The 25,163-nt window shown below is 41.1% G+C and overlaps 1 protein-coding gene across 4 annotated transcripts; it reads left to right on the top strand.

Annotated features, from left to right (window-relative positions):
* Positions 1–1,146: 1,146 nt before the first annotated feature.
* On the top strand, positions 1,147–20,917 carry LOC148025139 (uncharacterized). 4 transcript variants are annotated; one of them, XM_087694872.1, is made up of 5 exons: positions 1,155–1,272; positions 14,994–15,095; positions 16,658–17,270; positions 19,339–19,455; positions 19,551–20,917. In XM_087694872.1, exons 3-5 carry the CDS (start codon positions 16,671–16,673, stop codon positions 20,640–20,642), a joined length of 1,809 nt encoding a protein of 602 aa, XP_087550998.1. In that variant the 5' UTR covers positions 1,155–1,272; positions 14,994–15,095; positions 16,658–16,670; the 3' UTR covers positions 20,643–20,917. The 4 variants fall into 4 exon arrangements, with proteins under 4 accessions (XP_087550997.1, XP_087550998.1, XP_087550996.1 ...); XM_087694870.1 differs by having other exon boundaries at positions 14,994–15,170; XM_087694873.1 differs by lacking the exon at positions 14,994–15,095 and adding an exon at positions 16,260–16,338 and having other exon boundaries at positions 1,253–1,272.
* The last annotated feature ends 4,246 nt before the right edge of the window (positions 20,918–25,163 follow it).

Below are 25,163 nucleotides of genomic sequence, written 5' to 3'. Positions count from 1 at the left end.
CTTACCCTTTACAATTTATTTATTGGGCATAAGAGAATCCAAAGAACAAATCAAGGTTATGCATTAAAGCATGCAAAATCAAAACCATTATTAAAAATGGAATGGGATCAATGTTGAGAATCAATTTAGAGTTAAGCCTTATTAACATATTAGAGTACCTATTGGAACGAAGGGGCTCTCCCTAACCCGTGGACCATGTCTATCATAGCATTAGGTTAAAGCAATTGCAGTGCACCTAATTGAACCATTGGCAACTCATCATGTTGCTCGATGTTGCATACAAAATTTTCAGCAAAGCACTAGCACAAAGGCTAACTCCTATATCAGAAAGATGTATCAATCCACATCAAGTTGGTTTCATAAAAGGAAGGGATCTAATGGATAATGTGATGAATGTTTTGTTAGCGGGGGAATGGATGTATCAAAGCACTCTCACAAAGGCTTACTCTTATATCGGAAAGATGTCCACATCAAGTTGGTTTCAATTTTTAATCTTACTAGAATCAATTGTTTGCTAATAATTAGACTTCGATTGATTCATTGTCCTATACTAGATACTTGGTAAAATTCAAAAAAAAGAGAAAAACTCATTCAGTTAAAGACGTGCATGGATGACCACCCGCGCCCTTAGTGCTTACCCTACACTGCTAGCTCCACATTGAGCAATTAATAGCAATTGTGGATAATTGCTATCCCACCCCAGGGGTATGATGCCATGAGGCATATTCCACGATGGATTCCGTGACGTTTTTCACTGGATTCCATTCACCCAGAGAGTGATCATACGCATCTTTGGTTTGCGGGTAAATTACAAAGTAGAGGTCTAATTGATGGGCCAATGCAAGGTCAAGTCCATTAGAATATTAATACTTGAAGAACTAACAATCTTTGCTCCTAAGGTGTGAGAGACGAAATTACTTGGGGAAGAATTAAATTGGGGGGACTCCTTTAACATTGGGGGGTTCTAGAAAAAGAGGACTTAGCTGGATTAAAGTCCCTTTTGCACCAGTCCACACTTGGCAAAATATTAAAATTTTTGATCTAATTCAGCTCTTATCTTTTTCGCGTGCAAAGGCGTTTGGGCGGGCAGCCCAAAAATCATGCGAAGAAAAGCATTAAAAAAGCACTCGAAATCGCGATATGTGACATAACTTGTGAAAGTGTGAATGGGCTTAGAGAAGGGCTGGTTGAGAGCTAAGCCTTTGCGCGAGACGATCTTTCTGGTTCTAGTAGCGGGAGGGGTTTTCCGCTGTTCTTCACAGGAGCCTCCAGGTACTCTGACTCTGACTCTGACTCTGACTCCGGCTCTGTCTCTGTTCCTGTCCCTACGTGTATGTGCTTGTCTGTGCGTTTCTGTAAATGCATGCCTCTGATCTTGACGAATTGAATGCCCTATCTTGGCTTCTCTTTGCTCTGTCCGGAGCTTGAACTGGATCTACTCGCCGTATTGGCCTTTGCAGCAGCATTTCTAGCCGTGCAGAAGAGGCTTCCACAGGCTGCTTGCTTAGTAATAATTTCAGCTCTTATTTGCCGCGGGTTGCAAGAATTCTTGCTGAACAAGGCAGATTCTTGCACGAGTCATTGGGGTTTCGTGTACAGAAAATATCTTTCCATTTGTAGGGTGTGATACCGTCACAGAATTCAAGTGCATGCCCCTTCACATTTCATCACAGCTAGCAGGTTTCAATTTTAATTCTTCCTGGAAACCATCAGTTACAGGGCGTCCTTGCGCATTACTTGGGGCAAAACAGATTACCGTATGTCATGTGTCTCTAGGTTCAGCCGTGTAATAGTTAGCATGTGCTTCCATGCCCACAATGCTGAGGCTCGCAAAGCTTACACTTTTTGTGGTCACACTTGATGCACTGTGTACATTAGCTTAGTCATGTGTATGGCAATCAGCAAGTTGTGGTAGGTACTGGGAGACTTAAATATGCTGATCCGCTGGAAGCTTGTGATTTCTACGTGCACTTGCCCATATCTACCTGGGTGGTACTCGCCTGAAAGGTCCACAAAAAAGTAGCAACGTATATTAGAAAACAAGGAACAAAGATCTAATGCTGAGGAGTAAGCAGGAAATGGGAGTCTTCACTGCCTAGTTTTGACATTATTGCCTGTTCTAATAGTCATTTTTATTGGCGAAGTCCACACATGATTTGCAGACGAAAGGAGGAGTGGGCATGGAGAACTACCAAGAGGGTGTACCTATGACCTCCACTATTTCTTTGACCGTGTGTTGCAGCAAATTTATGTGGAACTAAGAGAGGAAGGAAGAAGAAAGGATACACACATCAAATTGGTAGTCTTTGTTCCATGGTTTTATTAAATGTCCCAAACGTGATGGCTAGTAGTTAACACGCAGGCCTATAATTGTGAAGTTGTAGGTTCTAGTGTCTATATTTATATCACTTGGCTGGACACCTATATTCACATGGTGTGTTCAAGTAAGTTTGGGCTTTTTGCACACTTAGAACACTTGCTTGGTCCTTGTTGGTAGGGTCACCAAGGAGAGTCCCAAGGTGATCAAGCTTTATTGTTCATTGGGCTTGCAAGTTGTCCTATTTGTAGGAAAAGTGTTACTTGCTCTCTTAGTGAATATTTGGAGATGAGTTGCCTCTATTGTGAACATTTAGGAGGGTGTTTCTTCCCTCAGAATCTTTATAGAAATCCAAATCAATAAACCTTAGCTGTCTTAGGGATTGTTTGTACTTATAAAAATAAACCTAGGTTTTTAAGTCTTAACATTATTATTTCACATAGCTTAACTCATCTCCTAGAATAAATGCCCACTTCAGTTGTTAAGACTCTTTCATCTTAGATGCTTCTCATGAATGAAGTAAATTTATCTCATGTATGTATCTTATTAAAGGACTTGGTAGTGGATGGTGAATTGCATGGTTTGCTTGTTCTTGAAAGATAAAAAAGCTACCTTATCTTCTTCATTCTTCACAAGGACGATTAAGCCCAACATGGATAGATGTTGAGTAAAATGCCGTGCTCTTATGATGATTGAGCGTGGTAGAGGGCTGAAATGTGTAATAGAAAAATTGTCATGTTATTGCTCTTTTAGAAAGCAAGTGTGATAAGAACATGAATTTTTAACTTAAATGCTTTTGGACACTTGAGTTGTGTACATACGAGATTAAGTTAAATGTGTGATGGTAATATATAATTCTAGGTTGGTAGTGGGGGACATTGGTAGAAGTTGTCTAGGTAAGTGCGATTGGGGTATCTAGGACATGTCTTGATTAGGGACATTGAATATGTCTTTCAACGTCGTGGGGGTTAGAGATTAAATTGATTTAATGCCCTAGACTAAGATTTGTAGAAATTTTATTACTTTTAGGTTGAAAGAGCATAGGAATTTAAAATAAAGGATGGGTATACCAAAGTTTGGGTTGGGACATGTATTTTCTACTTTTAATTAATTATCCTTGGTTGGAAATTAAGTCTAGATGTTGAGCTTGCATAGGTAGGTTTGACGCTTGGAAGTTGGTTTAGCTTGGGTGCTATGCAAGGCTGTGTGAGGTCTGGGGCAAATTTGAGGGTGGAGGTTAGGTCTTAGTTTCAAGCAAAGATAGAGTTGTGCTGTAGCACAATGGCAACAAGGCAACCTTTCTTAAGGGTGATTCAGTGTCACAACTCTATAAAAACAAAATTTGTATCCTTTTTCATTTATCTGTCTAATTTTGTTTCCTTTGCACTAATTAGATATAAAGAAAAGTGCATTGGAGCTGGCCACTGATGAGTGGTCACAGGTTATGGTGGACCCACGCGGTGGGTTAGAGAAAAGATAGTTCACACTTCCACCTATATGGCCCGATTAGGCGCTTGTGACAAGAACTCACGCATATCAGGGTTAGACTCGCACACAGAAAGGATTGATGCCTTGAAGTATGGGCTAGATCCGCCAGAACAGACAGTTACAATCAACAAGATGGCATGATCATGAAATGTTTGTACAAAGTGCATGTGTGGGTTGAAAGCTTGAAATGCACATTTCTTTGCATAGGAAAGTCACATGAAGATTCTAATACCGTTTTTGCTATGTACACGGAAAAAGCTCTCATATGACACCCGTATTGGGGGGTTCCTAAATTTTAGGAGCCTCGAATTAGCCTAAAAATGCTAGTCCTAAAAAATAGGGATGTCATTCTAAAAATAGTAAATATTTTGTACTTTGACTGTGCTTACTAAATTTGGTTGTTTCTATTCTTGACAGTATTCAGTCCAAAAAGGAAGGCCATAGAGAAGAGACAAGTGTCAAGACACTTGTCACACAAGTTTCCAAGTGTCCCATCACTTGTCACATCTCATGACATGTGGCTGGACACTTGTCTTGTGCTACTTCATTTTCCCCTTTTGTACTAGCTCTTCCCTCTCCTATAAATAAGAGCTCGTTTATCTTCATTTAGCATCATTTTTCTTTGTCGTAAACTCATGTACAACACCCATAAATAGCCAGAAACTGGCCCCATCCATCTCCATCATCATCCCCCACTTCTCCATTATCAAATTCCTCCATATTCCCTCTTCTATCATTGCTGTTTTACAGGACAGCAAGTCTGTAAATTCATTACAGCACCTCCTTCTCGAGCTCTTTCTTCCATTTTAGCAACAAGAAGCAAGCCCTATCCATATATTGCTGATCAACGATGGAGAAAGGCTGATTTCCCCTCTTTCTTTTCTCATACTGTAAAGAAATCAGTTCTTATCATTGCATGATAGATAATGCATGTGTGTTTGTACATCTTTGCATGATCTTGTGAGAGTGAGAATTACTTCTTCTCACTCTCAGGTTGATTGTAACTGAGCTATTCCCTTAGGGACTTGGGTTGAGTAGAAATACATTCCTTCGGGGGGTTGCCCATCTTCAACCCTCAATCTTGTCTCCATTACTTTTACATTTTCATGGCTGTAATTTTGTGAGTAATTTTCATTTTCAGCTTTAAGTGTTTATTCTCTTTTATATTAAATCTCGAAAACAAGCGAATATCATAATTGCTAAGCATACTACGTTGTTCGGGGCATTTACAGTGGTAGCCCTTAGATTACTTGGTGATTGTGTGTACGTGACAGATATGGTTAGCAATTTTCTTTTTTGTGTTAGTGAGAGGTCTCCTTGATTGTGGAATCGAGGGACAAATGGATTTTGTGAATGTTGGTTACAAAAAACAGCAAGTATTTCGAATGTTGGAGAGTTGGCTTAGTTAATAGAGGAAGAGGAGATTCTTGGAGAGTGTACCTCTCAAATCCAAGGCAATGCTTTACTCTTTTCAGGAATTCAAGTCAAATCTTAGTTGTAATAGCATGTTTTTGGATTTAATGTGAAAAGAAATATTGCAAGGGGTGCTAACCTTTTGGGGCCAATCGGGTGTTGACTATCTTACTTTCTTCATGGCATTCTTGCCCAATGTGGTAAAGTGTTAAGTCTCAATATATTGTTTATTTGATCAATTTATTACTTGCTATAAATTGTGGTAAATTAATGCATTTCAAGATTCCACCACCCTGTCGAAAGAAGAAAGGTTGGTTTCACAAGCATATGCAATTCCAAGTGTTGTTGGATGAGTGTTAACTACAAGTCTCTCAGGGCTAGCTATTTATGTTGGCTAGCTAAATTGGCCAAATAGTATACTTGCTATCGAAGTGTGTTGGCTAGCTTACACAACCATATAATGTGCTTGCTATCCAATTGAATGTTCTTCAAGAACAAGTCTCTCATGGTGAGTGATTTATGTCAACTAGCCAAAATTCCCATAGTGTGTTTGCAACCCAATGTGTTGTCCAATGAGCTTCAACATCAAGTGTCTCATGGCTAGTGGTTTATGTGGGCTAGGTAAAATGGCTACACAAATTTAATTTGCATACATGACATGATACTGTTGGGTGTAAAGTCCTTTGTCTCCGTGTATATAGTCATACGGGTGTGAACACACCCTTATTGTACCCTAACATATGAATACATTATTTTATTCTTTATGTACCATCACGATCTGATACATCTATCTTTGCGTTCACTCTCTCTAACTCTGAACTCTACTGCTCGTGCCTCTATCTCGCACTCCATTGCACACTCTCCCCCCTTCAAACTAGTATCAAAGCACAGATTTCGCGAGCTTCGCGAGACCACGTCATAGGCAACTTGAGCCACAAGGCTTGTTCAGCACAGGTTGTGCTGAAGACCAGTAGTTAGGTGACCAGTAGGTGTGTGGCAGTGGAGTGATGGCTGTTGGACTTGCGACGACCAGTAGTTGTGACGTGACCAACGCGAGGGGCGACAAGGCGAGCGCAACCACGGTGCGTGACGGTTGGGCAGTGGCGGGTAACAAGCGGCAGACAGGCCGCCGACTGGCGACTAATAGGTCGAGTGACCCGCTTGATGGGTCAACTGAGACACACACCCCTTCCCCCCCCCCCCCAAAAAAAAAAAGCCTCTTTTATTTTCTACCAAATCTCTTTTAATTCCTTTCTTTTGACCGGGGTTCGCGCGTGGAAGTAGGGTCACACATTTGTGCGAATTTGAGCCTAAAATTTGGTGTTTTTTCGAGATTTGACATCGTTTATGTTTGTCAGTAATTTTTGAGACAAGAATTGTAGACATTGTGGGTGGTGACCTCAATTAATTTGGGGATTTTGCCAAATTAGTTAGAATTTTATTCTTTTGAGTAAATTTTTTTGACATTGGATTCCATAAAATTTGGGGCTTTTGCTGTTTTGGTGAAGTTTTGTTCAGCTGAGTCAGATTTGCTGACATTCGTGCACACTTGGACTTGGAAATTTTGGGGCTTTTGCAAAATTTTGTGAAATTTTACTAAATTTGCCGGTTTTATGCTCTCGGGAATATGCATTAATGCAATTGGGGCAGATTTGATAGTGAAATTTTGGGGTTTTTGCTGAAATCTATGGATTTTGGGCAAAGTTGATGTGTGAATGCACTTTGGGAATATTGCTAAAGCAATCTTGTTGCCGTAAGCAGAGTGATTTCAGCATTTTTGTCTCCCGCTTGTGCGATTTTGGAGAAATTGCAGAGATGTCTTGGTGTTTTGTGTATCGAAGTTGATACGAGCACATATGTATGCAGTACACATATTGGACAACTCCTATTGAGTTGATGTATTGCTGATTATTCATGTTGCAGCAGTCTTAGTGATCATTTGCAGATCTGGGATTGTTACAGATGTATTTTAGGTGATATTGCTGAAGTGGGAGTTACTTGGCAATGATGTATGCATTTAATGTATGCTGAAATTGCAGTCATACTGCTGAAAGTCATTCGTTCTACTTTTGCACATGTACTTGGACTGAATCTTGCTATTATTTGCTAATAATTTGGGCTGAAATCAACTAAATATTCAGCTAATTTTTGCTATCATAAATTGCAGCATTGAATTTCCGGTGTATTGTTGAAAAATGGTTGCAAATGCTTCTAGTAGCAATGACACTACATCCCTCTTTGAAATCAAGAGGTTTGATAGCATTGGCTTTGACTTGTGGAAGGATAGGATGCAAGGCATTTTGTTTCTCAAGGATTGTGAAGATGCTCTCTAAGAGACTAAGCCTGCAACTATAACAAATGTGGATTGGGCTAGACTTAACAAGAAGGCTATTGCATACATTAAGATGGCAATGTTTGATGATGTACTTACAAACATCAAGCGTCTTGATATAGGTTATGCTATATGGAAAAAGCTTAAGGACACTTATAAAAATACAACTCTTGTGAATCAAGTGCATCTTATGTGTAAACTTGTGAACATGGAGTTAGATGAGTCTAAGCCAGTATCTGAGCATGAGTGCTTTCATAGGGGTTTTGAGTCAGTTGTAGGACTCTGGTTTGGCGGCTTTCGATGATAAATTGAAAGCTATTTTCTTATTGATGACTTTGCTTGATAGCTGGGAATCTTTGGTTGTGTCACTTGGCAATAACCCCGCTTTGACTTTTGATGGTGTTAGAGGTTCAATCCTTACGAAAAAATCAGAAGAAAGTCTAGTGGTGAAAGCAGTGGCTCAGCTTACCATGTAAGAGGCAGGTCTGAAAAGAGGGGTAATGCAAGCCAGTAAAGGCAAAAGCAGAAGCAAAAGCAAGGGCAAATAGCAGGATGCCACATGCTATCAGTGTGGGTGTAAAGGGCATAAAAAGCCCAATTGTCGGCTTTGCAAGAAAGAGCAAGAAAGAAAGAAACATGTTAAGAAAAAGAAGGATGATAAGGAAGATGATGAGAGCTCTTTCTCAAAAGAAGTTGCAAAGGCAAATATTGCATCTAGTGTGGTCATTGAAGAGCTTCATGACATTGAAGAGATACTTATTGTAGCCTCATGTAATGATGCAGATATTATGGCAGTAGCAGGTGATATGCACATCACCAAAAAGGAGGTAATTGATGCCTTATTTTCAACTCGTGATGGGTTGTCACAATCCTGGATAGTGGACAGCGGTGCCTCTTTTCATGTTACCCCCTCTTTGGAGTCATTTTCTGAATACACTGCAGGTTGCTTAGGCAAGGTTTACTTGGGTAATAACTATGCATGTGAGATAGAGGGTGTTGGCACCACTCACTTGGCCCTTGAAAATGGCCAAGAGCTGATTTTGCAGAATGTCAAATTTGTACCTGGCTTAAAGAAAAGTCTACTATCAGTTGGGCAACTTGATGCTAAAGGATATTTTACTACCTTTGGTGGTGGATCTTTGAAGGTCCATAAGGGCTCTATGTTGATTGTTAAAGGTAGCAAAAGGGGGACTTTATATAACTTGCATTGTTAAGCATTACATGGCAAGTTCTTGGCTGTGGCTGAAGTCCATTCACAAATGGAGCTTTGGCACAAAATTAGGTCATATGAGCCAGAAAGGCCTTCAGGTTCTCTCCTCTTTAGGGAGATTTGATGTAAAAGGCTTTGGTCTCGAATTTTGTAATGATTGCTTATATGGAAAACAAGTGAAGTCTCCTTATTACTTTGGTGTCATTAAGAAGTCTAATGCTCTTGACTTAGTACACTCTGATGTGTGCAATATGCTTGTTAATTCGGATAGGGGTGCACGGTACTTTGTTACTTTCATTGATGATTTCAATAGAAAGTCATGGGTGTACGTACTTAAGAGTAAAAAGGAAGTGTTGGATGCTTTTAAAAAGTTTCATGTTTTTGTTACCACATAGAAAGGGTTTAAGTTGAAAGCCATAAGAATAGATACTAGGGGTGAGTATGTCTCAAATGAATTTAGCAAGTTTTGTGAGATGCATGGCATTAAGAGGGATTTGACAGTCCCTTATAATCCTGCATCAAATGGCGTGGTTGAAAGACTTAATCGCACAATTTGTGAGAGAGTTAGATGCATGCTGTCCACAACTAATCTCCCGTAGCAATTTTGGGGAGAGGCTCTTAAAATTGCAGTTCATGTATGCAATCGCTCTCCCAATCGTGCATTGGAAAATGGCATTCCTGAAGAGGTTTGGTTTGGCAAACATGCTTTATATGACCATTTGCGTGTCTTTGGTTGTGATGCCTTTGTGCATATACCTGTAGAACAGAGGACCAAACTAGACATGAAATCCATCAAGGGTATCCTCATGGGATATGGAGATGAGGGAGAGATGGGTTATAGATTTTGGCTTCCTCAGGGCAGGAAGATAGTATGTAGTTGAGACGTAGTATTTAATGAGGCAAAGTTGTTTCAGCATGAACAGCCAGCCATTCAGCAGCCATTAGCTGAAAGTATTATCACTTTTGATGCTGAAAATGAGCAGCAACCTATTGTGCTACAACTAGAAGATCATGGATAGCAAATAGATGCACATGATGCAATAGGACAGCAAGAACATGCTGAAAACAGATTACAGCAGCAAGACAATACTGAAAATCAGCCACTTGGTGATAGTGTGCACATTCCTTAGGATGTAGACCCATTGCTTGATAATACTGATCATTGGGTAAGAAGGTCTACACATGTCAGAAGGTAGCCACAGAGGTTTCAGCCATCTTTGGATTGCATTTTGTTGATTGATGAGGGTGAGCCTCTGACATTTAAAGAGGCACAGTCATGTGAAAACAAGAGAAAGTGGGAGCTTGCTATGCAGGAAGAGATGAAGTCTCTATATGCAAATAACACATGGGAGCCTATACCTTTGCCCAAGGATAGGAAAGCTATTCCTAATAAATGGGTTTACAAAGTTAAATGTATTGATGGGAAGCCCAAGTACAAGGCACGGCTGGTTGCTAAGGGCTATACACAGAAGGAAGCCCAAGTACAAGGCATGGTTGGTTGCTAAGGGCTACACACAGAAGGAAGGCATAGACTTCTAGGAGGTCTTTTCACCAGTGGTGAAAATGACTACGCTTTGTGTTTTGTTTGCTCTCACTGCATTCTTGGATTTAGAGTTGGATCAGATGGATGTGAAGACTGCTTTTCTTCATGGTGACTTGGATGAAGAGCTGTACATGAAGCAGCTAGAAGGATTTGTTATTCCAGGAAAAGAGCATTTGGTTTGTAATCTGAAACGCAGTTTATATGGGCTGAAACAAGCCCCTAGACAATGGTACAAAAAAATTGATACCTTTATGCTTAGCCATGGAGATCACTGCTTATACTCTAAAAAGTTTGAAGATGGAAGCCTCATTGTGCTGGTTTTATAAATGGATGACATGATGATTGCAGGACAGCATAAGAGTACTTTGAATGCTCTTTAAAGGCAAGTGAATTCAGCCTTCTCCATGAAAGATTTGGGGGCAACTGAACACATTTTGGGCATGCGCATTAAAAGAGACAGAGGGCAGCGTTTGTTGTTTCTCTCACAGGACAAGTACATCAGCAAAGTACTTGACAGGTTTAATATGGCTGATTATAAGCCTCTTGGTGTGCCTTTACCGCCACATACAAAGCTTAGCAAAGCTGATTGCCCTAAGGATGATGCAGCTGCTAGTGCCATGAAGGGTATACCTTATGCATCAGCTTGTGGATCTTTGATGTATGCCATGGTTGAACTTGCTCTGACATTGCTCATGCAGTGGGAGTTGTTAGTAGATTCATGTCTAACCCTGGCAAGCCACATTGGGATGCAGTGAAATGTATCTTCAAATACTTGAAAGGTACACAAGAAAAGTGTATATGCTATGGAAAGGGTACACTAGAGCTGTAGGGATTTTGAGATTTGGACATGGTAGGAGATCTTGACACTAGGAAATCTACCAATGGGTATGTTTTTACTTTGGCTGGTGGGGTTATCTCTTGGTGTTCAAGATTGCAGAAAATTGTGGCACTGAGTACTATAGAAGCTGAATATATTTCAGCCACAGAAGCTTCTAAGAGAGCTATTTAGCTTGGCCGTCTGGTCAAGGATTTTGGTCTTTCTTCACGTACTCCAGTGCTTGGTTGTGATAGCCAGAGTGCAGTATGTCTGACTAAGAATGCCGCGTTCCATGCATGCACCAAACACATATCACTTCATATGATAGGTCTTGGATGATGGTCTTGTCACATTGACTAAGGTCAAATCCCAAGACAACCCTGCAAATGTTCTCACTAAGTGTCTTGCAAAGGCTCAGCATGAGCATTGCATTCGTTTAGTGGAAGTTGGTTAGCTTAAAGGTATCACTTCTGGCCTTTAAGTGGGAGGTTGTTGGGTGTAAAGTCCCTTTGTCTCCGTGTATATAGTCATACGAGTGTGAACACATCCTTATTGTACCCTAACATATCTGCGTTCACTCTCTCTAACTCTAAACTTGCTGTTCATGCCTCTATCTTGCACTCCATTGCGCACTCTCCCCCCTTCAGATATAAGCCATGCATATGGATGCTAGGCTTACCTTCTAGTAATATAACCCATAAGGAGCCACCTTTGAGTTTGGGACAAAGAACTATTGAGCCAAGAGTTTATCACAAGGGTTGATGTCCCACACCATTAGTCCACAACATGGAGCCTCCAAGGGCCGGGAGTAAAGATGCAATGATGACACAAGATGTGGCACAAAGAAGCCCACGAGTCCTTTTTATTGGACTCTTGAACCAACATAGTCTTAGGTTTGGCTCACGCCACAACTCTCTACTATCCTAGCCTTGGGTTGCATGCATATATAATGGCCTAATGGTTTGTGGTCATTGACCAATGCTCTTGGTGACTATCTATGATGTCCAAGATATAGTGACCTAATGGTTTGTGGTTATTGGCCAATGCTACTGATGATTGTCTATGATGTCTAGGATATAACACTAGCCATTTCTCATGCCACATCTAATGTTTCTAGTTTTGTGTTGCATCTCCATGCTATGACTTAACTTTGCATCCATTGACTATGAACTTCAATAGAAGACAATATCTTTATGTTGTCACAATGTTGTTGTTTTTGGTAGATTTGTGTGTGGTGAATTTGTTCGGAGCCACGAGTGAGGCAATGGTTATTTGGAGTAGGGCAAAAGGTGATTTGAGCATGGCGATGTTGACCCAAGGTAGACAAAGTTGTTCATGTTCTTCTTCATCTTGGAGCTGTTTTGTGCTTATTTGTTGTGATTTGAGGCTTTTCGGAGAGATTTATTGAGATAGATTTTGTCAAGTTTAGTTTGGCAATATTCTTTGCCAAGTAGATTGGTCTTCTTGTACCTCTGGAATCATAGCTGTTTTCTCAAATCTAATACTCTTGGTCTTGCCTGGTGAGAGCCCTATGCAGTAACATGAAGTGACCATTTTCTAGCTTCTTGTTCGAGTCCCATCCCATCCTTGTATTGTCCTAGTGTCGTCCCCATGTTAGGGTCCACTCGCACAATCTCTATCTTGGTGCCCACTTTGTGAGTGTGCGCAACGGAAAAAAAACATGAACTGAAACCAGCCTTCCTTCCGTGGATGGGTGGCAAATCCCTGATTACAACTTAATTACAGCAGCAAACAATAAATGCGAATCTGAGAATACAAATTTACCTACTGATCTTGGACAATGCACATCTGATTGGCCCCAAAATTGGCGCCCCTTTTGGTATTTCTTTACCTTTTTTGAAGAAGAAGTTGATTTACAATGGGATTCTCCTGATCCCCTTCGCAATCCAAACTCCCCTTGTCGTCCAAAGTGACCAACAAGTCTTCAATCTGATTTGCCCTTTGATTGAGGCACTTAATTAACCTTCACCTGCTTCATAGACGATGGAAGTATCCCAAATTCAATGGCTGGCTAGTCCTCCACCTTATCCATAATTAAATATTAATTTTCAGTCTTTAATTACTGAAAATTAATCCAATAATTATTTCGGTGCCTAGACAAATAATCTGCCTGGCCAATAATTAAATTGGTTAGACATCTTCCACTCCCGAGTCTCCGTGTGCCATCTTTGACCATTAGATTGGCGTTAGGTACCATTAAACGTCACATCTCTAGTGTCACCAACAACTGACACTTATGGCCAAATGAATGACCTAGGCCAACAATTGACACCAGATGCCACCAAGTACCTGTGCAACATAACTTATAGCAAATTTTGCCTTTGACATCCCATGATTTAATCGAGTCCCGGGCTCGTAAATTTACTCTAACCCTAGTTGCACCTCACATGCGCAACATTTACTTAATCATGTGATAAAAAATTAATCCACATGTTAAGTGAGGTTTCAAAAAATACATGTCCTCATGACACGAACACGAAGAGAGAAGGGAAGAGAAAGATTGCACTGAAAGAAGAAAATCTGCACCAAACTTTGAATGAAAGTTGAATGCAAAGGCGGACTGATTTGTCTTTGCACACATCCCAAAGTGTTAGCGAGGGCATTGGATTAGTCTGATGAACAATATCATCACTAGGAGATGGAGGAGAGATTTGAATGTCGGAGTGTGTTAGAAAACTTGTAGAAGAATGGATGTGGCTGATGATTTAATTGCTATAAATAGGAAAAGGAGCAAAAAACTGGTGGACCTGCAAAATAATAATAAAATATTGCAGGTGGCAACTAAAGTGCTGATTGCTGCACATTGATGCTCATTGCCTCCTATTTGGTGTAAATAGACTCTCCGTCCACTGAAAAAGAAATGCAAAGAGCTAGAAACTATGTGAACACACTCAAAAGTGATTGAAAAAGAAATTTGTCAAAACACATGATAGAGTGTCAGAGCTCCTAATGTCCTTGTCTGACACAGATTGAGGCACACATGTAGGGGATGACTTGTGCAAGACACAAATGTCTACTAACACGCTCCTGTTCCTATTCTCGTTCTTGTCCCCAAAACCTGCTCCATATTACTACGGTTAGAGCAGCAATAGACAGTTACTTGAGTACTGCAGATCTTGAGCAGCTGTATTGGGCTGGCTTATTGAGGGTTGAGGTTTTTGAGTGGCAAGTGTTGTATGGGCAATTTAGTAGTGATAAAGAAATATGGCAAGGGGCATCAAGCGTTAGGGCCAATCTTCCTTTGTGTCTAGGTGCAAGTGCATTCCAGCTCCACTATTTGATAGGTTTTTTGTTGCTGGATTTCTCTTTTTAAGATTAAGTGCTTGCAAGTTAAAATTCATTGCATTTTGGCTCACTGAAGGCCGGTTTTAGGGCATCATGTTCCCATTTGTATGGTTTGGTCCATTGTTGCCTAAGCTTGGTCAGTGTTATATTTTTGTTCGCCCACTTCATTTTTGTGCTCTAGACACAGAAAACTTGTGTTTGGAACTCAAGCATATTGGGGGGTCAAGCTCATATAGAAAGGACTAATGCCTTGGGTTATGGGCTTTGTCCACTAAAATAGATATTCTAGACAGAAGGTTTCAATGGATCTATCTTCCTATACAAGTCTTGAAATCGAGGTTTTTAATATTTTTTGGGCTTTTATTTGATTCCACATTGGGGCACTTGTAAAATTTAGCAGGACTTAAATTTTCAGAGTCGTGGTAATGTAAAAGAGTAGGGTGTAAGTTTCTGGGGCTTCATAATCCAAAACAGTAGGGATTTCTTACTACAATTGGCAAGCATCTCAGATTGATTCACCACAGGGGTGCCCAAAGTGAATATACTTTTTGTTTTTGTTTTTTTCAGAAGTGTCATTGTGTGCTCTCGGTATGCTGTTTTTCAAGAGCCTCAAAAGGACAACATTCCAAAGAAGAAAAGTGTTTCAACACTTATCATCAAAGCTTCCAAGTAACCCTCCACCTGTTTAGCCTTATGGCATGTGACTGGAGACTCGTCTTATGTAGCTGCATCTTCCCTGTTTAGGTTTGAAAGCTTCCTTTTCCTATAAAAGAGCTCTTTTGTTCTCATTTTTCACCTAGTTCCTTTGTTGTAATTTATTCTGAAATTGTTGAAGAGAGTCCCAAAGCTGTTGATAAGCTATTGCCCTTTTCTTTCATCTCTTTATCAAACCCCTCCACTCTTCCCTTTGTCATTGTTTCTCATGGCAACAGATCTGGAATTTTGAATGCCAGATCTTTTGTTAAGTGTTTTAACTTCTCTTTTTCTTCTCTAAGGTCATGATGGAAAAGGAATGATTTATTTCCTTGTCAGATTTTAAAGAATCAGTGGTTTGTTGATGAAGAAATATGTGTGTTCTATATCGTTGCATCTATGAGTGCTGGTGTTTGACTCAATCTCAAGCTGTTTGCAATAGAGCTTGGTTCTAAGGGTGGACTGAGCAGAAATGTGCCTGTGGCTGTACAATGTCTAGACTTCAAGTTGTATTTCTTTGATTTTTTGGACAGATGTATTCCTGGGCTGACAGAAGAATAGTTGAAGCCTTCATATCTGTGAATTTGATCAATGTCTGCGAAAGTTTGTACATGTTTGTGACAAGGCCCAATGAAGAGTCTCAAAGCTTCACAAAGTTAACTAGGCACCTCCATCATGTGATGTGTCATGGAGTTACTTTGGTGTGCTCGAGAGGCTAACAAGAATACCTTTAACAGAGGTTCTTTATCATATTTATTTGCATCTAGGATAGCTACCTATGTTGCCCTGCAAATTCAGGGGTCATGATTAAATCAAAACTGCTGATAAAGCTGTTACAGAGCCATTAATTTCAGAGTATATTAATGATTCCATGAAGGTGTTTAATAGACACTTAAGGGTATTTTGAGGGATGTATCAGAGGATACAATCTGTCGAAGAATATTATAGAAAATTAATGTTTTGAAGCGTATGTTACAAGAACAGCTAACCTACCTCAGTTCAGTCAGGCTCAGGGTTTTGAAGTTAGGTAAAAGCTGTGGGGCATAGGATTCTATAAATTTATCATCTTCCATTTGCTAACATTGCTTTGGAGCCAATATCATCAATATGTACTTTCTTCCTCTCTCCTCTCTCTTTCAGGCTTTAAACATGCTTGTGGATATTTAAGCTTTGGAAATTTGTGTTGATTGCGATCTTCAGAAGACTGGAAAATTTTCAGGTGCCATGGATGCAATACATTTATAGCTATTCAAGGTTGTGCAAATAGTTTTGTAGTATGTTAGAGTTCCGTATAATGAAGTTATAGTTATTGTCTGATATAAGCTTCGGCTCCTCGAAGCTGCAGTTTGAAGAAGGTACTGCAATCGAACTAAGATGTTAAGGCTTTACTGAGTTTATGTATCAAGGCGAGGCTTCTGTAGCCCTGTTTTGAGGTTTCCTTCATGATAAGGAAACGGTACTATCTGATAAATTTCATGTTTGTAGATATGCGGATGTTGCTTTCTGTTAACAGGTTATGTTTTCTAACATTGTAACAGGATAGAACTTAGAATGTCTGGAAAAATGCCTTCAAAGCATTCCCGTTCACCTGGTAGAAGGCATTCTGGGGAAAGGAGGTCCCCAGGTAGAAATGATCGGTTCCAAAGAAGGGAACCTGGCTCTCCAGACAGACAGAAAAGAAGCAGGTGGGAGTCTCCTTCAAGATCACATAAAAATGAGTCGGACTTTCTAAGATCACGGAGGAGGGATATTGAGTCTCCTCCTCTGTCACGAAGAAAGGGATTTGAGTCTCCTTCAAGTGCAAGAAGAACTGGTTTTGATGATGGATACAGAAGTGAACATCTCAGAATTGATGAGGAGGTTCATCGTCATTCTTCGCGGCATGAGGACCACAGAGGAGCAGCACAAGGTCCAGCTGGTTTAGTCTTCCTCTGCAGTAGTGCAACACAGAGAGATTGCTTTCATTATCGTGTTTTTGGGTTGCCTTTACCACAAAGGGAGATTGTGGAGCGCGTTCTTCCAGGGACTAAACTTTTTCTGTTCAACTTGGATACCAAAGAATTGTTTGGTATATTTGAGGCTGTCTCACCTGGTGGCATAGACCTTGTGCCTGAAGCATTTCAAGACTTCAAAGGCTCTTATGCTGCCCAGGTCTGTGCATTTCAATTGCTTCTATAGGCCTATATTTGAGAGAGCAGTTAGTGAGAGGTTTCATTTGAAGTTTCTGTACGATTGTGTTATTTGTTTGGAACTCCATAGATTAACTGTTTCAGCTAACGTATCTTGAATTATAAAGTCGCCAGCTAGCCATCTTTAGTTTTGATCGAGTAGCTGTATATGACATCTCAGCAGTCCAGGTGTAGTGTTCTCTTTTATCAGCTGCACGTTCCAGTGTTATGTGCATAACCTGGAAAAAATTGCAGCCCATGTCTTAATGCACATTCTAAGGTTATGTACCCAATGTGGAACATAATGTGGCCCAGGTCATACAAATTCTTGTTGCTCTATTATTATTGCTCACAATAATATCATATAGAAACCCTGTAGTATTCGGAAAGAGGTTCACTTTGACCAGCAAGATCTAAGCCTGGTGGTCCTATGGAACCTACTTCAAGTACAGGAAAAGTAGCCTCTGATTGCTTTGGATACCTTACTGTGTACATTGGGATAGAGGCCATGGACTATCTGATAAGTATGTCGATGCCAGCTTTTTGCAAGCTGGCAGCTTTCAGAGCTAGAAGCAAGGTTTTGAACTTTATTACAAGGATGCTACTATAATGGACTATTATGTAATCTTATGATCTCTAGCATAGCATTCAGTTCATCATGTTTAGAGAACCCAGCTCTCAAGAACCGACGAGCGTGCTTTGAAAATGGGCAGCGGCAGTTGGTCTATATGCAAGCAAACAAGGAACTAACTTGAAGGCTAGATGCGAACCTCTTTTGGATTTCATGCTTGCAATATGCAGATATTTGACCATGCATATTGGGAGGCAGCCTTTTCCTGTTTCGGGCGTTGATTGACTCAGTTGTCACATTTTGTATGACTGTGGCTAACTTTAGAATCCGAAACAGGGACAAAAAATTGGTTTACTTTGAGAACAAGAGCCACAATTGAGTTTGTTATCTACATTTCTCTTTGTGTAGTTTGCGCGCCCCCCCCCATGCACCCTCACAATTAATTCAATTGTAATCGCCAAGTTGCTCACTACAAGACCTATGGTGGGGGCAATGGACGGGTCCATTTACTTGGGAGGCACTAAACCCCACCACTGTGTGCCCAATGCCGGGCACCTAACATGTTTTGCTCAAAGGGGCTCATTGTTGGTCGACACTTCCATTAAATCTAGGGGCCCATCCAAGGTAATAGCACCTTGCTTGTGCAATAATTCATAGGCTACTTATACTGATGCAGAGGGCAGGATTGCCACTTTGTTTCATTAAAAATAGTGACTTTCACATGCCACACAGGGTTCACCTAATTAGGTTTCAACCCAGGTTTATCCATAGAGAGACCAGGGCTTCAGTTACATGTTGCACATGAACCAACCCACCCCGCACACACGCACGCCTGTTTGTTTTTCTTCCTCCTCTCCTCCCAAAACACACCTACACACAGAGAGAATACTTTCTATCCACACGTAATGTGTGACTGTGTGTGGATGTATATATAGAACTATAGTATAACTTTTTCTGACACTGGAAGTTCTCAACCCAGACTGCAAATAGGTATTACAATCTGTTAGAATCAACGGAATACTTCCGGTCAGGCATGGCTTTGTTTTGGTGCTTTCAATGGTAGGTTGCTATGTAGGAGGCAGAATACAGCATCACCTTCCACTAGGATGCAGCATTTATCAAGCTGATTGCAAACAGTTACTACAATCTATTGGAATCAATGGACTACTTTCAGTATTGGGTTCAACTTGGTTATGTTGCTAAGTAGGAGGTAGAACACTAGCAGCACCTTCCACTAAATTTGCAGCATGTATCATTAGCTGAACATTTTGAAATTTACATACATACAAGGTGGGTTTTTAGTGTGTATATAGTGCACCATGTGAGTACATGAGTTTGTATGTAGTCCTTAAGCTGTCTTTAGTTTGATTCTTAGATTCTGAGAACTGATGTACAGGTGAATGTGTCTGTAAGGCACTTAAGCTGGGGCTTGTACAAGCATGTATAGTTTCACAATTTATTTCAACTTTTTGCTGATCAGGTACGATTCCGGATACTTCGGGAATGTTTTCCTTTACCAGATGAGGTGGTCAAAGATGTTCTCAAAGAGAACCTTAGCCAGAGGGGGAAGTTTGATTGTGAGCTTAATGCAGACCAGGTAAATGTTGTTTTGTTTGGCTTCACCAAGGTAACTGGAGTTCATAAAAATTTGTTCTAATTGTTGAAGTCTAAATCAAACTATTGTGCATACAGGTCTTTGAGCTTACTGATCTTTTCGCTAGATCTGAACTGCGACTGGAAAATGCTGGTCCCAGGATGGGGATGGGAGCAAGAGACATGGCCATGGGAGTTGGCAGTATGCAAGATAGAGCAGCTTTTCCTCCTGTACAAGGATTTCATTATCTTGAAAAGAATGATGTAAACTTGCCTCCTAACAGGATTGCTTTTCCTGAAGCCCATCTACTTGCAAATAAAGGTGATCCAGCTTTCCTGGCTGGAGGCAAGCTACCCTCAGATGGTGGCTATGTCAATGCTGCAGCTATTTTAGGTCAGGGGATGGTGGAGGAAGTGGACCGGATAGCATTGAAATATTTACAAAATGATCCTGGATTTGCTGGGGTCCATCTTGAACCTCTGGATCCTAACCTGTTCTCCAATGCCTCAGGATACATAGGTGGGGACCCTTCAAAGTCTGGCCTGGAGAATCCTGAATTTGGTGTGCAACAACATCCAGGCATGCGCCTTGGTCCCAGCTTTGGTGGACTACACCCTCAGCTGGGACCTCAGCCTGATCTGGTTCCTTTTCCAGGTCCGAGGGCATGGAATCCTAACATGCAGCCTCCTAGTTTTGGCGGTCCTTTTCCTCCAACAAGTGGTGTAGGTCTTTCTGAGATGAGTTTTGTGCATGGTGATGCGAAGGTTCATCCAGTAGGACCTATGTTGGATATGGCCAGGAAGGAACCTGGTACAATCTCTCATGAAAAAGGGTTGCTTCCACTTCCTGGGGGTTTCCACCACATTCCACCGCAACCTGGTATGGTACCTCCTTTTCCAGGCGGTGTTACAGGGCCTTTGATGCCAGGTTCAGGTGCAGGTCCATCTATGGCAGTTCCATCCATGCCTTTCCATCCTTCGCAACCCCATATGATGGGTCCTAATGCTGTGAATCATCACCAGGCTTCTCCCAAGTCTCAGAAAAAGAGAGACAAAAGGAACAAAAATAAGAAGAAGAATAATCTGCCAAACCAGAAAGCAGCTGGAGTTGATGATAGTAAAAAGGAAAGCCAACCTGCTGCAGGTGATGCCAAGGAAGGCCAGCCTGCTGCTGTGGAAACTACCACCTAGGAGTCAATGTACTCCTGCTCCCTATGACCAAGCTATTTCTTGGTCCCTAGACTTTGACTCTCTCACAGTTTTCCAGTGAATTGAGAGAGTGCATTGATGCTGGCCATTTGAACATGTGATGGTTATCTATTTTAAGTTGATCTGTTCTAAGAATGTGCAGGCCTTCGCAGGTTAGTTTCAAGGTCCTTCTGAGGGAAGCTGTGGACCTGTCTGTGTTTTAAGTTTCTGTTTTATCATATAAAGCTGAAATGAAACCAAATCTTGTTTCTTATTAACGAATAGCACAGCTTAAACCATAGCTCTTTTGCTTTTGAAGGGTGTAAAGTAAGCACATTCTAGGAGAGAGCATCATATTCTTGGTCTGCAATTTGGTCTAGTGACACTTCAAATTCCGAAGGAATGGCTTCCAGGGAAACCTTTGCCAGATATGCTGATAAAGCTTGGAATTTTGTAATGCTGTGTGAGCCTACAAATTCAAGCTGTAATTAGCTCTATGCACTGACTCTACCACTCTTACTACTGAACTTAATAAAGGCTCATTGTACCTGTTACTTCCATGTCGGTCTTTGGTGCACAGAAAGATCAGGTTTTACACTCTGCAACGTTTACAAGATTGGTGCCAAAAGTGTCCTTTTACAATCTTGTGTGGACGCTATATTGCATCTCAAGCTAGTAAGCAGTCTCTAAAATGGGGCCTTTAATGCAAAGGGAAAAGCACTTGATTAGACTTGAAAATTTTGCATTCACACTCAGGGCAGAGATGAGGGCATTCCTCCTCTTGAATATGTTGCTGATCAATGCTTAGCAAGGAAATTGTTATTCTTGAAGTTGGAAAAAGTTTGGAACTTTTACTGGGTTTTGTAAGCAAAGGCTTTCACTTTGTCACGATTGTGATGTCAATTAAGTCCACCTTTCCAAGCATCTCTGCATTATCTTTCAAGTCAAGCTTGTCACAAGCCTCTTGAGAGAGTTTCAACAAACTCTGCGCATCATCATATAATCCTGGTGTATAGGTGATATTTGTTGCCATGGTGTGCCACTTTCATTAGGGACATTACTACATTTTCTTGCCCTGAGAGAGAGAGACAGAGAGAGAGAGAGAGAGAGAGAGAGAGAGTATTGAAAGGTGAGTGGAATAAGGAAAAGGGATGTGAGATCATTGATGAGTGACATCCAAAAAATTATCACGTAAGAAATATGTTTTTCAATCATGTAGGCTAATAATGTGTTGTTGACATTTAAGCCTTTTAGGTTAGTAGGGCAACATAAGTACTTAGTTGCTAACCTATGGCACTAGCCCAATTCTCTTTTAGTACATGTTGCTAGGTGCTGCAGCCAAATTGTAAGAGGACATCAACAAAGGCAAACCCAACCTTGGGGGCGAGTCCATCAACACTATGCAACACTTGATCATGGTCCAATGCATTTGGCTCTACTCTTAGGAGCACTACGAGGAAGAATGGGCAAGCAAGGTGATGGCCAATTTTATCTACTATTGTGAACCGTTGACCAACGCCGCCCCCTCCCCCCCCCCCCCCCCCGCATTGAAAGAAATTGAAATGGTATCCAAAGGCCAATTGATTTAAAGGGTAACCTTGCCTAAAGAGGTTGAGAAGCTCAGTTTGATCTTCAACAGGAAGCTTATCTTGGATCTTGGATGCTTACCTCGAGTTTGTTAGAAGTGTGTAGAAGGAGAAAGTGAAATGACATGGTCTCCCTCCAACTTGATAATGGGCAATATATCTCAAACCCATAGCAAGTTAGCTATATGTGCAAAACCTATGTTGCTAATCAATATAAGGCACAACTTGGCAAGGTAGAAGTTGATGCAATTTATTAACTATTGGAGGTAGCGCCCACATTGATTACAAAGAATGAAAACCTATGGTTGATCTCACCATTTATTGAGGAGGAAATTGAAGGGGCTAAGGTTTGGCAAAAACAAATCCTTGGGTTTGGGTGGGATCTCAATAGAATACACTCAATCACAACTAGGGGGCCCTCATACATAGTGTCACCACCATGATCGACACAGCTTGGCAAAGGGGGGAATTTCCCAACTCTTGGTTAGAGAGCACTATCACAAACAATGTCTATAAATGAAGGATCGGAGACCCATATCTCTACTCAACTTTGTGTATAAAATATTTGCCAAAGCAGTGTTTAGCAGGCTCATGCCCGTGTTTAGCAAACACATCAACAAACACCAATTTGGATTCATCAAAGTATGAAGCCTAATGGACAATGTTCTCAATGCCACGATTGTAATAGAAGGGGCTAGAGTATCTAAGCAAGAGGTGGTATTACTCCAATTCGACATAGAAAAGGCTTTTGATATTGTGAGTTGGCATTTCATAGAGTGTGTGCTGAAGAAGATATATATTACAAGGGCAAACAAGACCAAGGTTTTGTCAATGACCTATATGGTGACGACATGATGTCCTTGAAGGCTCACAATGACAACATGGAGAGGGCAATGAAGATCATGAGCACCTATGAGCGGGTGGTGTGATTTGCTAACAAGTTGAGCAAATCCAAGTTGATTAGTATCTTGGAAATAGATCTCTTGAAGCTTCCGTGGAAAGAAAGTATGGTGGGAAGAGGTAACATCTTTAGATACTTGGGTCTACCCATGGGAGTAGACATCTTGGAGTCTAGTAGGTCATCTTGGGTACTTAACAGAGTCAAGGAAAAAGATTAGTAGTTGGACTTCCACTAATTTGCCATTCCATATCCGGCTCAGTCGCTTCATCTACCCCATGCTATCCTTCTACTTGCCCTTCATCCTTTGGGGAAACCATAGAAAAAGGAAATATGCCACACCCATTGCCATGGACACGCTCAAAATGCCCCTGTTAGAGGGGGGGTCTAGGTTTGCCCAACCCCTCTAAGGACATCTATGCTTTGTAAGCTAAGTTCTTAAAGAGTTGATGGTTAGGTAAATCCCCCTGGTCTTGCATGTTGGTTGACCTCCTTGTAGAGTGCAACAAGAAATTTTGCAGCATGTGGGGCCTATCAGCTTCAGACCTAGTAAGGTCTCATGCACTATCCAAAGTCAAGGGCTAGGATTTTTTGTTAGACCTTGCCAAGTCATGGTTCAAGTTACTTAGTTTGACAGACATTGATTGTCCCATTCTAGAGGCCAACAAGGAAGGCAATATCTTCAGGTCGAGAAGATTTAACAAACCCCCCCCCCCCCCCCCCCCCCCACCCAATCGTATCAAACCTTCATGGGACTTTGAGTCATAACTTATCATGAGGCACATAAATGGCATAATGGAAAGGCATGCAAGATATATCAATACGGAATTTGTTGTATTCATGATATAGAAAGATACAACATTGAGGTGCATTTGATGACTACACCCTTGTGATGCTGCACATGTGAGGTTCACCATTGAGCATAGGGAATCACATGTAGAAGTACATCCCAAGTAGAGCTTGAGTGAGTGCTACTCCCTATATAGGTGCATATTTAGGCAACGCCATGGTATACGTACAAAGCCATTACACTCACCCTTGCTTAAAGGATTGCTGTCCTCAACAATCTAAGGGTGGTTTTCTTGACAATTTTGGGGTCTTAACATAACTCATTCTATCAAGCTGGTCAGTGTCTATCGGTTTAGAATGTGACTCATCAGTGAGGTCTTAAGACAGCCTTTTCTATCAAGTTGGTTAGTGTTTGTTGTACTACGATCTTAGGGATCTTAACACAACTTTTTCTATCAACCTGCCAAGGTCTGGCTATCTAGACTCAGTTGTAATTCTTTTTCCATTAGAGTCCACCCTCGACTCAATTATATTTGAGGAGTGGATGCTTCATATTCCTAACTTTATTTAGCTTGGCTCTTATGGCTTTGCATGCCAAGCTTTGTGGGTGCAATCCCAACTTGCCGTGTTGTTGGGGTCAGGGCGTGGTGGCTTGGTTGGTGCCATGTTGTGCCATGCCTTAAGGGGGGCGGTCCATTGGGTTGCCCCTTGTGCAATTCCTCCCTTACTTCTTACCTTTGCCTTGGTTCTTGGGGACTTGGGTCGTGGTTCATTTGCCAAGACGCTTTGCCTGCATCTCTAAGTCAAGTACTTGGGCTGTTTTCCTTGGCCTCTTTGCTAGATCTTTCTTGCTTGCCTTAAACTTAGACAAATAGGTGGGTTCAGCTTGCCTTTTCGCACAAAAAGTGTGATCTTGGTGCATGGCACCTCTTTGGCTCTTCTTAGCCTCATCTGGGGTTGAAGTTCTTTGGGGGGTACGAACTAAGTTGTCACACTTAGCATGGATTTGGGGTTGTGGAAGTAGAGGTATAATTGCAGTTCCTAGGGTGATGCCCATGTTTGGAGTGCTTTGCATGTCATGGATCCAAAGGATCGAGATGATAGCTCCTTGCACTACTTGCAGCCCTGAATGTCGAGATGCCAATCTTTAACAGCATTGAGTATGGTCCCAATGGGTTCCATAGTCCAAAGACATTTACCTTAAGAGTGAATTGGAGAGTTCTCCAAGGCTCAACTAGCAAGACTCCCTTT

Source organism: Lygodium microphyllum, chromosome 15 (assembly GCF_053477565.2).
Source record: "Lygodium microphyllum isolate KBCC chromosome 15, Lygodium_microphyllum_v1.1.10, whole genome shotgun sequence".
Classification (NCBI taxonomy): Eukaryota; Viridiplantae; Streptophyta; class Polypodiopsida; order Schizaeales; family Lygodiaceae; genus Lygodium; species Lygodium microphyllum.
This window is presented reverse-complemented; position numbering and strand designations above follow the sequence as displayed.

Excerpts from the sequence above, each read along its gene's own strand:
- LOC148025139 (XM_087694871.1), top strand. The coding sequence starts at position 16,671 with ATGTCTGGAAAAATGCCTTCAAAGCATTCCCGTTCACCTGGTAGAAGG. Across the intron at positions 17,271-19,338 it reads AAGGCTCTTATGCTGCCCAG|GTACGATTCCGGATACTTCG; the intron begins GTCTGTGCATTT and ends TTTGCTGATCAG. Across the intron at positions 19,456-19,550 it reads GTGAGCTTAATGCAGACCAG|GTCTTTGAGCTTACTGATCT; the intron begins GTAAATGTTGTT and ends TTGTGCATACAG.